This window comes from Vipera berus (genome assembly GCF_964194415.1).
Source record: "Vipera berus genome assembly, chromosome: 11".
Lineage (NCBI taxonomy): Eukaryota > Metazoa > Chordata > Lepidosauria > Squamata > Viperidae > Vipera > Vipera berus.
The window spans coordinates 10,360,003-10,373,369 of NC_138214.1; the positions used below are offsets into that span (position 1 = coordinate 10,360,003).

General features: G+C 42.8%; 1 protein-coding gene across 1 annotated transcript in view; it reads right to left on the reverse strand.

Annotated features, from left to right (window-relative positions):
* The window catches only part of DACH2 (dachshund family transcription factor 2), a gene marked incomplete at both ends in the record, with an annotated part of 268,379 nt that overhangs the window by 132,170 nt on the left and 122,842 nt on the right, over positions 1-13,367 (reverse strand). The window contains one exon of the mRNA XM_081336628.1: positions 8,296-8,411. Within this exon, the coding sequence (XP_081192754.1) occupies positions 8,296-8,411 (116 nt within the window). The remainder of the gene's footprint in view (positions 1-8,295; positions 8,412-13,367) is intronic.

The window sequence follows — 13,367 nt, forward strand, 5'->3', positions numbered from 1 at the left end:
ATATTCTTATTTATTTATTTAGCATATGATGAGAACTTGACAGAACAGAAGTAAACATACACACACAACCCACATAATTTGATACAAAACTTCTACGGGGTATGGATAGTAATAATGCAAATAATATATGCAAATAAGTCCTCAACCTGCAATTGTCAAGTTTGAAGCACGTTTTTGCTGGTCGGACACTTATTGCTTCTCAGTTTGCCAACGAATTTGGGGAGAGGGGAAGGGATCGGAATGCAGACTTCAAGAGATCAAGAAAGCAGACCGTGAGAACCAAGGACGGTTCACCAGGTGTCTGGCCAGACCTAGAGACACTTTCTCATAATAATAATTTCCCTCCTAATTGGACAACGTGATCTAACCGAGAAGGAGGAGGGGGGATTCCATACTTTTACTATATATGGGGTTGGGCGGGGTTTTGCCAGAGCTGGATTTGCTTGCGCGCATGCCGAAATGATGTATTCAATAAAGGTTTACGTTAAGAGTTTGAAAAGCTTCGAAGGTGTTTACTAGATTGGGTTCGTCAGTCGGAACCTTGATAGCAACAGTTCATTTAGTGACTGTTCAACGTTACTATGGCACTGAAAAAAAGTGACCTGTGACTGTTGTGTTTTTTTACACATTTCATACCACTGCACATCCCTGTGGTCATGTGATCAAAATTTGGATGCTTGGCAACCGGTTCCTATTTGTGACTGTTGCTGTGTCCCAAGGTCATGTGATTCCTCTTTTGACAAGCAAAGTCAATAGGGAAGCCAGATCCACTTAACAACCGGTTTACTAACTTAACAGCTGCGGTGATTCACTTAACAACTCTGACAAGAAAGATCGTAAAAACGGAGCAAAAATCAGTCAACAACTGTCTCACTTAGCAACAGAAATTTTGGGCTGAATCGCGGTCGTATGTCGAGCACTACTTGTCATGCTTATCTTGTAAACTGCCCACAGTGCTGTAAAACAGGGTTTGCCAATCCCCGGTTCGTGGACCAGCACCGGGCCACGGCATGCCAGAAACCAGTCCGCACAAACAAGCAAAGCCCCATCCATTGGATGCAGGCAGCCCGCAAAACCACACCCCCTCCCATTCGCAAAAAAACCCTCTCTCCACGGAACCGGTCCCTGGTGCCCAAAAGGTTGGGGACCTCTGCTGCAAAACACTATGGGGTGGTATATAAGACTAAAAGCTATTGCTATTGTGCGTTTTATTAAACCAGAAGATGTCACCGTTTTGGTGGCTGGGTTTTAAGCTTGGTACACCCCTCAAGACTTACTGCTGTGAGATGGGCATCCAGGTAAATTATTTAAATAAAAGTTCACTGAAGAGTTTAAGCCAGCCTCTCTCAGTACAATCTACCTCACAAGGAAGCTGTTGTAGGAATGAAACTGGGAAGGTGAATACTTTCTACACAGAGAATGACCTCGTAACACCTGCACAGGGCTTGGATTTCAACTCATTTTTTTCCTACGTCCGTGCCTGCCTATCTCCAGCCACGTTTTCCCAAAATCAAAGTCCACGATCTAAAAAAACTCTCCTTTGTTAATAAAACAGAAAGGTGACCTTACCCAGCGTAATAAGTCACTGCAGAAATGTTCTTTCAACGCACTGAAAGAATTTCACGAAGGTTACCGCCTCTTTGTTTTAGTGGAAGGAAGCCCTGGGCTACATCGCACCCAGGAATATGTTTCTCTACTGGTTTCTAAAATCTTAGCCATTGGAATTATGATCCAGGCTGATTTCTGACTTCCAAAAAGTTCCGTGCAACACAAACAGCCTCTCTCGTCCATCCCTGCCATATTTTGGTTACTTAAGACTGTCCTGAGGAAATAAATGCCTGTTATAGCAACTACAGGGCCCCCTTACAATTCATAAATACACGGAATAATTACTTTCTGGGGAAGTCGCTCTAATCTAATTTACTGCATTTTTATAGAGTGGTAGACCGACTTCTTATTTGCAGCCTGTCGAAAATGCAGCAAATTATGGCAAGCGTGTTACATTAAATGCCGTGGCCATAAAGCAAATATTTATCTAATTTGGGATTCTGTACATCTTAAAGAGCATGATGGCTTGCTTTTCTCCCATCCAAAGCAAGTTTAAGTGCCTACAATATTCCCCTCAGTTGTACAGACTAAAGGGGGCATCACTATCAATCAAGGCATTCTAAAAGGTGCCATTATCACTAAAGATTTGTTATTATGACACACAGTCCACATTCTAGTAGAGGCAACCAAGATAATACCTCAAGCAAAGCACGATGTCTGAGGTAACATCATGCAATAAACAAGGGTTTTAAATCACAACGGTACATTCGAAACAGAGCGAACAACCTTGGCTGATCTAGAAAGCTAGGAAGGATGGACTCTTGATAAAACTTCAACAGGAGACATGTGGGAAAGGCCAGGAGTTGTGGGTCAAAACTGCATGTTATGGATTTCCGTAGGAGCCAGTTTGGTCTAGTGGTTCAGGCACCAGGCTAGGAACCAGGAGACTGTGAGTTCTAGTCCCGCCATAGGCATGAAAGTTGGTTGGGTGACTTTGGACCAATCAGCAGGAGATGGTGAGTTTTAGTTCCACCTTTGGGATGAAAGCAGCTGGGTGACTTTGTTTCCAAACACCAGGAGACGGTGAGTTCTGGTTCTGTCTTAGGCACAGATCGACCACAAATGACTGGGATTACAAAACCAACAAACCACAAACTAAGCCTGTTTTACGAACCCAGCTAATGACAGCTCAGCTTCAGGGTTGTAGGAAACTAGAGAGATCTTCAATTGTGGACACCTGATGGCTAACTGCTGTCAATAAACAATGATCGACATAATCTTTTCCTCTTGAATCAAGATCCTTGCCTGGAAACTTGATTATAGTAGGCAAGATAATGGCACACCTCTTAAATGACCTCCAAGGTCAACAATGGGCATTCTAAACCAAACTACAAGCGTATGTCAAAAAAGATGGCAGGAAACAGGACCACGGAGAGCTCCCTGTGGGACAATGGTTCAAATGTTTCTCCATTAGGGAAAACTGTAAAAAGACCTACACCAGTTAGCCAATATATACAGCGTAATGGGGTAAGCCAGAGGTCCCCAATCTTTTGGGCACCAGGGACCAGTTCCGTGGAGAGAGGTTCTTCCATGGACCGAAGGGTGCATGGCTTAGGGTGCTGTGGATGGGGCTTAATGTCAGGACCCACCCCAAACCATGTCTTAGGAAGACAAAATTCTTGGAGTCAAATCTATTCCAAAAAGAATCTTTACTATGACATGCTTGGTTGTAGGAAATGAGACAGGACTTAATATTATTCCACGAACTAAACCCTTATATAGATTTCCCGGTTTAACCCCCCTTAGCCCCATTTGGTCAGTCCCCCATCCTTTATCTCTATCATCCCTCTCGTGGGAAGAAGGAACTTAGGACCTTTCATGTTTATTGCTCTCTTCCGTGACACAAGCCAGATGCTAGCCCTCCCTTTTGTTTCCCCAGTTCAAAAGGCTTCTCCTTTTCTTTGAAATGCCTAATACCGGTTCAATACACATCCATTCTCTTCTCTTCGGGAGATGGCAGAATCCATGGAATAATGTTTTAAACATACATTTATGAATATGATATAAATGGATTCTGACACTTTGCTTGTTTGTGCGGACCGGTTGCTGGCGTGCCACCGCCCGGTACTGGACCCTGGACTGGGGGTTGGGACCCCTGGGATAAGCTCTGTTTGGAAAAACAGTAAACCTAAGAAGACCTCTAAAACAGAAAGCAAGGCCAGATCCTCCCCAAGAAAAGGAGTTCAAGAGAGCAGTTTGGTCTACTGGTTAAGGCAGCAGGCTAGAAAGTGGGAGACTGCAAGTTCAGGTTCTGCCTTGGCCATGAAAACCATCTGGGTGACTTTGGGCTACTCATACTCTCTCAGCCCAAGCTACCTTACCGGGTTGTTGTACTAAGATTCTGAGCCCGCTGGTTTATTGCACAACAACAGAAGAGTTATAATAATAATAAAAAAAGTCCTGGGCTTACAATCGTTTGTTTCGTGTTTTGTTCAAAGTTACAACGGCACTTTTTACCTGTTCTTATTCGGCGTTACAAGGTAGTCCTTGACTTACCACCATTCATTGAGTGACCGTCTGATGTTACAACAGCACGGAAGGAAGTGACCGGTTTTCACCCTTCCAACCATGGACACGTGTGATTCGGGCGCTTGGCAACTGGGAGGTATTTAGGACAGGCCTGGGATCACCTGATCACCATTTGCAACCTGCCCAGCTGTCTTCTGACAAGCAAAGTCAACGGCGGAAGCCTGACTCGCTTAACAAATACAGTGATTCGCTTAACAACGGTGGCAAAAAAAGGTTGTATAACGAGGCACAGCTTACCTAACCATTGCTTTGCTTAGCCATAGAAATTGTGGGCCGAATTGTGATCAGAGGTTGAGGGCTGCCTATATTCTGGAAGCGCCCATTTCCCCTCTCTCAGGCTTAGAGAATCTTGTCACAGCACAACGAATATCTCAATGCCAGAGATGAAGGCTTTGGGAGAAAGGAGGTGTTTTTGAATAACACACCCAAACAAAATGCCCGTTGAAAAGTAATACCTTGCATCCCTGATTTGCAGTGCCCCCGACTGAAACCTGCCCTCCCCAACTGAGCTTTCGCAGATCAATATAAGGAGGGGCAGCGTCCAGACGCAGATATTACCCGCCTGATGTTTTTATTATCTGTGATTTTCCTATAAGAAACCCGCAAGGTGCTACTCAGAGGCGTTACTGGCTGTGCGGTGCAAGCTCCTTCTCATCCCGGCTTAGTCGGAGGGCACGGCAGATGGAACGGAAGAAGAGATGCTATTTGTCACAGTGACAGAACGTGGCTAGCATCAATCCTTTCCACCCCAGGGGAAAAGTCAGGGTGGCAAAGCCAAGGTGAAGGAATCCAAAAAAATAAAATAAAAATCAAATCTGGATTTTGTGTAATTGGGCAACCTCGATGCTCTTTGTAAATTAACGACATTATGAGCCTTTAGACATTAAAGTAGTTTGCTGCAGGTTTGTCTTCGAAAAATAATCTTCACGTGCTTTAGGCGGGAGGGAAGCAAAACAAGAACTTTCTGAACAGCTATAAATGGGCTGAGGTAATCCTTGACTTAGGACCGGTTGCTTAGCAACCACTCCAAAGTTATGACAGACCTAATCTTGGGGCTACTTACAACCCAGAGTCAAAGTTCTGACAATCACCGCCTGCCCCAATCATGTGAATGAACAGCCAGCGCGGGGAAACACAGCCACACCTATGACTGTTTGCAGCGACCCGCAGTCACGAGGGTTTTTTGCCCAAAACAATTTACTTCCAGTTTTTAACAAACAAAAAACAAAAAAACCACATGCCCAGAATAAACCACTGGTTCATTTAATGACTTCAGCATTCACTTAACAACTGCTTAACGACCGCTACAAAGAAGGTCGCACAATTGGGTCGGTCATACAACAATCGTACAACCATCACGGCTTATTGACTGTAATGGGCAGTCTCCCTTAAGAGTTATAAGCTGAGGACCTGTTGTAGGAGTGTTTTGTATCTCTGCCTCTGTGAGAGAAGCGGAGGGAGAAAGGGAACAAGAGATGGGATGAGGGACACCTTATAACGGCCATGTGAAGGTGCTTTACAAAAATCAACGCTGCTCTTTTCCAGATGTGTTTACAAGGGTGTTTAAAGATTAATCGTTGACATGGAAACACTGGCCGTGGTTTGGTTTTGGGTTTTTTTTTCCATTTGTTTGGGGGAAACCTTAATGTTAAGGATGATGTTTCCCACAGTGAAGTGTCGAAGCTTTGAAGGTGAAGACAGCATGGCAAAGAAACATGCCTTATTCCTCTTCCTATTTCATCTGCATGCCAAGGGGGGAAAAAAATCTGCCTTGGCAGAACTTGCTGAATGTCAGGCTGTTGTTAATGGCTCAGGCTAGAGTTGTGTGGGGTGAGTCCTGCGATATGTCTCCGCTGTTGTTTGTTTTAGTATTCCAAGGGTTGCAGCAGGAGTGACAAAATGCGTCTTATCTGCATCTTGAAATACTGTACATGTGGACGTCTCAATATGTGATTAGAGTTGGGGAGCAGGATTCATGACCAGCCATCATAAGTTATCACTATTTATTTCCCTTGGCCTTCCTCATCTGCTTTTGACAGCAGACAGCCAGGCAGGGAATAATTCAAAACAGCTTGTATTTCTCTGTCTGTCTCTTCCTTCCTTCCTTCCTTCCTTCCTTCCTTCCTTCCTTCCTTCCTTCCTTCCTTCCTTCCTTCCTTCCCTTTCTCCCTGCCAACCTTTCCTTCCTTCCTCCCTCCTTTCCTCCCTCCCTTCCATTCTTCCTCCCCCCCATTATTTTGATGCACGTTGTAGGGATTTTGCTTAGTGAAGATTCACTGATATTGTTCATACAGGTTATCCTCAACTTACAACCATTTCTTTAGCGCCCCTTCAAAGTTACAATAGCACTGAAAAGTTACTTACATCCGGTCCTCACACTTACAAGTGCCACAACTTTCCTACAGTCTCATGAACAAAATCCAGGCATTCATTTTTTTTTTCTTAAAAACTTCCAGTGATGAAGCACCCACAATGTCTGAAGGCCAGCTGCTCCACTAGTTCATTGTCCTCACTGTTAGGAAGTTTCTCTTTAATTCCAGGTTGCTTCTCTCCTTGATTGGTTTCCGTCCATTGTTCTTTGTCTTGCCGTCTGATGGTTTGGAAAATAAGATGATCTCCTCTTCTCTGGGGCAGCCCCTCAAATATTGCAATACTGCTATCATGTCACCCTATAGTCCTTTTTTTCCTCTAGAGTAGCCATACCCAATTCCTGCAGCTGTTCTTGGTCTACCATTAGACCAAAAGCACCAAAAGGCAAGACAAGACACAATGGTTGGAAACTAACCAAGGAGAGAAGCAACCTAGACCTAAGTAGAAATTTCCTAACGCTGAGAGCAATTAATTAAATAATAATAATAATAATAATAATAATAATAATAATGATGATGATGATGATGATGATAATAATAATAATAATAATAATTAATAATAATAATAATAATAATAATAATAATAATAATAATAATAATAATAATAATAATAATAATAATAATAATAATAATAATAATAATAATAATAATAATAATAATAATAATAATTTTATTTGTATACCGCCCTTCTCCCGAAGGACTCAGGGCGGTGAACAGGGCAAACATATAAAAGTACAAAAATACAAAAGTTAAAAAAGAATCAACCAATGGAACAGCTTGCCTTCAGAAGGGGTGGGTGCTCCATCACTGAAGGCTTTCAAAAAGAGACTGGACAACCATTTGTCTGAAATGATACAGGGTCTCCACCTCAAGCAGGAGGGTTGAGTTCTCTTCCAACTTGATGATTCTATGTTTTATGTTCTAACTGAAAGGTGGTAGCCAGGCATTAGTAGAAAGCATCTGATGGCCAGCCCTATACTTCCAAAGGGATCATTAATGCACAGCAGAGGACGCCGCCCCCACTGCTAAGCAAGCAAGCAAGCAAGAAGATTGTGGTGCTTTCCATTTCATATATCGAAGTTGGCTAAGCCAGCTTTGATATATGAAATGGGAAGCATCCCGATTTTCTTCCTAGCAATGTTTAGTGAATTGGCCCTGCTGACTGCGTTGCTGCCCTCCACCACCTCAAACTCCCCACTGTGTGTTATCACAGGAAAGGTCTAGCAAGATGGACAACCCCTTGCAATCTATACTATCTATACAGCTTCTTATGCTCTTTATCACCTTGCACTCCTGAAGCCAAACACCATTAACATTCCCCACCACGAGTACGAAGCCGCCCTTCTCCTCCTGTCGCCATCATCCCTTCTGAGTTCGGAAGAAAGCAAAGAAGAGAGAGAATTCACCCCCATCCTCACCCCCACCCCGGATACCAGGTAAATGAAAAAGTACCCTTGGCGGCCCTTCCAAAGCATGGAAATCAACCTTTCCCCATATCATATGACCAAGCATCTAATGGCACTTTCCCTTTAAGGAAATTACGATTAATGAAGAACTAAATTGCAAATCCATTAGGTTTTAGTCAGCTCAGCAATGCCACGTGGGGTGAGGGGTGGGGGGGTGGGGGGGGCTGGAGAGAGGTTTCATGAATGCTCAAGAAATCCAATAATGTAACCTCTGGTAAAGCTTGAAAAAGCCCTGAAGGACAAGGCAGTTAGATCAATATTAGTTTATTTCAACTGCTGCACAGTACGAAGCAGGGAGCGAAGCATCCAAAGGATTTTATTACCTGTTGGAGAGATAAGTCCCGGCGATAAGAGGCCTGGCACTCCGTGGGGAAGCAGGCGCGTGTTCTCTTGTATCGCAACCCCCAGAGAGCGCTTGGGGGGTCTCCCCGGTCGTGAACTGTTGAAACAAAAGTGAAAATAAACTTTAAGTGCTCTTTTGTCAAGAGGATTTGCATCAGCAATGTACTTTGCATCGATTTTTTTTAAGGCCCTTGGTTACTGGTTTCTGCTGTCAGAATTTTAACTCTTTCTGAACTCCAAAGTGACCAATCCATCCTCCATTACAAGTTATCTGCGGGATTCTTAAAGTTTTGTTAATGTAGGAGAGGATCAGGCTGAGACCGAGGGAGGAGCCAAGAGCGTCATTAGTTTGGCATCCCTTCGCGCCCACGAGAGATCTAAATCCCGTCCATCTTGAATTCCACTGACTCTTATCTACCACTGATTTCTCTTGACCATTGGTAGTTCAGATTCTTCTTTAGGGAGAGCACGGAATAAACTTGTACTCATTTGAACAGCCCCGAGTTCTTGGGCCTGACAGTTAAAGGGCGTGAAGAAAAATGTGCGGCACATTCCCGCTAAGCAAATAGAAGAATCAATTATTTCCCTGCTCCTGAGGGTTTGAGGCTACTTTTCTGCTCAGGAGTTCCTGATGGGGTGACTTACTTTTTATTTATTTGTGTTTTGTTTTGTTTTTTTACATTTATATGCTGCCCATCTCACTCTGAAAAGTATTTCTGGGCAGCTTACAAGTAAAATCGTAAGTATAAAAAAATATTAACAACATTAGATACAGAAGTAGAAAATCAAAGGCAGGATTATTCTGAGTCTTCTGACAACCTGTGAGGGGGGCTGTCAACCCCTTTTTACTCGGGAGAGTCCTACGCAATACAAAACAGCATAGTATGATATCAAATTTGTTGCACAGATCAATATCTTTCACCTCACCTTGGTTTCCAGCCAGAAGACACCTGATCTTATGCGAGGCCACAAATCAATTGGTTTTCACTTTTACGCAAGTCCCATGTTCACCAACGAGTAAAACCCTCACTGGACAGAACTTGCACGAGATCAGTTTGCTTGAACACGGAAGTTCTCGCATTAGGAGTTCAGACATTACTGGTGGCTTGCAAAAAAAAAACTAGCATGGTCACTTTTTTAAAAGCTCTGTCAGTGGTCATCCAACACTCTGGAAAATTGTGCCTCCCCAAAATGAATATTATTTTGATGCTCACCTTCTACAAGGTTACTTTACAAACAGCCATGCCATTCATAATGTTAGATTTTTTTTAAAGCTTTTAATTAAAATTTGCCTTCCTGCAACTTAAATCCATTATGCCATGATCAGTAATCTTGGATACGAAGGAACAGGCCCTGTGTCCATCCTTCCTTCCTTCCTTCCTTCCTTCCTTCCTTCCTTCCTTCCTTCCACCCTCTTCTTCCTTCCTTCTTTCCTCCCCCCTCCCTCCTTCCTTCCTCCCTCCTTCCTTCCTCCCTCTCCTTCCTTCTTTCCTTCCTTCCTCCCTCTACTTCCCTCCCCCCTTCCCTCCCTCCCCCCTTCCCTCCCTCCCTCCCTCCCTCCCTCCTTCCTTCCTTCCTTCCTTCCTTCCTTCCTTCCTTCTTTTCTCCCTCTCCTCCCTCCCTCCCTCCCTCCCTTCCTTGAAGAAGGCAATGGGAAAGAACTTTTCTATTCTTGTCACGATAGCAGTACCAATAGCAGTTAGACTTCAGATTGTTTCTACATCATCATCAGGAGCTGAACTTCACTACAAGTAGTCCTCGATTTAGAACCGTTCATTTACTGTTCAGAGTTACAACAGCACTGAAAAGAGTGGCGTATGACCATTGCAGCATCCCCATAGTCCCCAGCTCAAATTTCAGACCCTTGGCAACTGGCATGTACTTATGACAGTTGCAGAGTCCCGGGGTCATTTTGCACCTTCTGTACCCTTCTGACAAGCAAAGTCAGTGGGGGAAGCCAGATTCACTTAACAACCATTTTACTATCCTAACAACTGAGTGATTCACTTAACAACGGTGGCAAGAAAGGTCGTAAAATGGAGCAAAACTCACTTAACCACTGTCTTGCTTAACACTTCTGGCTCGATTGCGGTTACAAGTCAAGGCGCACCTGTAAAGGGCATTTTTACCGTTTTATATTTAATATATTAGATAATTATCAGAGCATCTACTACAATAACCACAGGTCTCTATATATGTGGCTGCAATGACCCACAATTGTCAAAGGAAGTAGGCCTGCTTCCAGTTGGAGAGATAAGCAGGCCCCAAAAGCAAGCAACAGAATTTCATTTTTGATGTGTGTCATTGTGCCCACAGTAAAAAATGACAATAAAGGTTATCTATCTATCTATCTATCTATCTATCATCTATCTATCTATCTATCTATCTATCTATCTATCTATCTATCTATCTATCTATCTATCTATCTATCTACCTATCTATCTAAAATCCACAATTCTGAGGAGGATGAATTTCATTATCCGTTTTCCTAGGCCAAAGTTTCAGCTCAAGGCCTCATGAGCTACTGAGGTTTTGGCTCAGGGCTGCACTAAGTGCGGTTGCGTTGACTGGAAGAACATTTTCAGCACCCGTCAGGTTGAAAACACGATATAAACCTTTGCATTCTCTGAAAAAAAAACACTCTAGGAAAAATTACTGGAAAATCCATCAGTTCTTCTGAGGAAACCTTATATCCTTTCTCTTGTTTGCGTCAACAACCTTGCCACATCATTTGCTCTTCCTGCTACACAACAGCGCTCGCTGACAAATTCATTTTGAGATGTGTCTACTGTGGTCGGTTTTCAGTCAATTTCTAACACTTAGAAGTGAAACTGGATACTCTTGGTTAATCTTCCGCTGCAGTTTTATTTATGATTGGAAATCAACAAACAGTCAGAAGAAATGACAACTGAACAGGAGACTGCGAATCCTGATTTGCCTCAACTAGCAACTACGGCTAACCCTGCGAAGATAGCAACTACTTCTACCTCTGTGGGAGATGGAGAAAATGCCACTTGGTCCGACTTGATGGAGCCATCAGCGAGCACAAGATCTGAAACCCCGGCTAGGCTGCCTTCATACAAATAGCCCTCAGGTTGTGACAGAAATTGGGATCAGAATTTCTGTCACTAAAGTGACATGGTAGTAATGCATGACATCATGTGATCGTACCACTTAGCTACGGTACTTCCAGCAGGCTCCACGTTGCCTTCTTTAAGCAAGAACTATGCCATCTTTAAGTAAGGAGCTGAGCTGATGGAGACTTCTGATTTCCTGCCAGCTCCCACATTGATTTTTGCTTGTGGAATGTCATCGTGGTTTGCTGCAAAGTCATAATCATGAGCCAGCTGCCCAGTGGCCCAAGCACAATCACACGACTATGGGATGCTGTGATATCTAAACTAAAAGGACTAATGACTAAAAGGACCCCTGTAGGTATGTACCATTTGTACTGCACCATCCTAACTTTGAACAGTTGTGGAATAAATGGCCACAACCCAAAACTGCACAAACTGTGATTTAGCATGTAAAAAACTTGAGCAAAAGATCTTCCATACACAAGGCAAAAATGAGTGGGGTTTTGACCATGGCAACATTTAGAAGCAAATTGTATCTGGACCCCACCTACCTCGCTATGGGTGCACTCCCAAATTTACTAGAATCAGATGTGAATTTGCATACTAATCAAGACAAATAAACATGTGGCGATTTAACTAGGAAACAGTCTGATGACAATTTAATCGGTACAGGTTAAAAGGTCCATCTCAACCGCATCCTGTTGCAGTGAAAATATTGATTGTGTTACTGATTTCAGGACCGCCTTATTTTGCTGGGCACAAATAACCATTTAATTGCTTTTTAATTGAATGGTGATTGCTCATGAGCAAATTATTAAGAGGTTTTGTTTTTTTGCTTAATTACTCGATTACTTGTGCTCAGCCAATATTATTTTTATTGGGGATAGGGAGATAATAAACTCACCTCCAACACAAAGCAAACATATAGATCATTTTCCAGCAACACAAAAGACCAGTGTTGTTTTGTGTTTCTTTGTTCGCAATCCATATCTTCCTGTGATGCTATTAGACTAACTGATCCAATATCTGCAGGTTTGTCTGGCTAATTTCTAAGTATGGACACTACAAAAATGTTGGCTTAACATATCAGGATGTGCTAAACTTCAAGTCAAGGCATGAGACTAGAGGGGCAAAATATCAACCCACGTGTCATGATGCTATTACGCAAAATGTATATGCGCATCATTTATACTGAGTATCAGATTTCATGCACTAGCTGGCAGGTTTTTTCCTATTGGGGACCTATGTAAAATTTCCGATGCATCAAATGTTGTTCACGCCACAGCTCCATCAATGGAGTTACATCTCAAGAATTATTACAGGCTTGCAAACACTATTTCTTGGTTCATACCTCATGATAAGATATCATTTTGGGCAGGCTAGCTTTGCATGCTTTGAATAAAGCCATCGTGGCTTGTCAACTAATAATTACAATGTCTAAACCCAGCCAACCCAGGCTTAGTTTAAAAGAAACATAGAAATGGTTACATCAAAGGCAGCTTGAAGCCAATCACAATCTACCTTAGGACAATCACAATCTACCTCTGAACCAGACCGAGAGACCCAGCCATCTTTCTGCCTCTGGATAAACCAACGGTAGCACTAATTGTGAAAGAAAGAGAAATACAAGTTTACCCATTACAGTTGTCCGATGGCTTCGTGAGACCTGAAGAATTATGAAAATTTCCAGATCAGAATAGCACCTGACCTGACTGACATTAGCAATCCAGCCTATTGCAATGTATTTAACAAACTGTGGTTAAATATATCATGATTTTCTATTGTGCACACATTCCAGATCATGAAGCGCCCTACTTGATCAGACTGAATGGGGCATAGAAATATTTGAAGATGTAATGTCTAGGGAGATTCTCAATCATCCAGCTCATGACTGTCCCAAAGATGCTTTTCCAAAAGGCAACTGGACTTTCTTGGGGTTTTTTTTCTTGAAACCGTTTCTCTTCTCATCCAAGAAC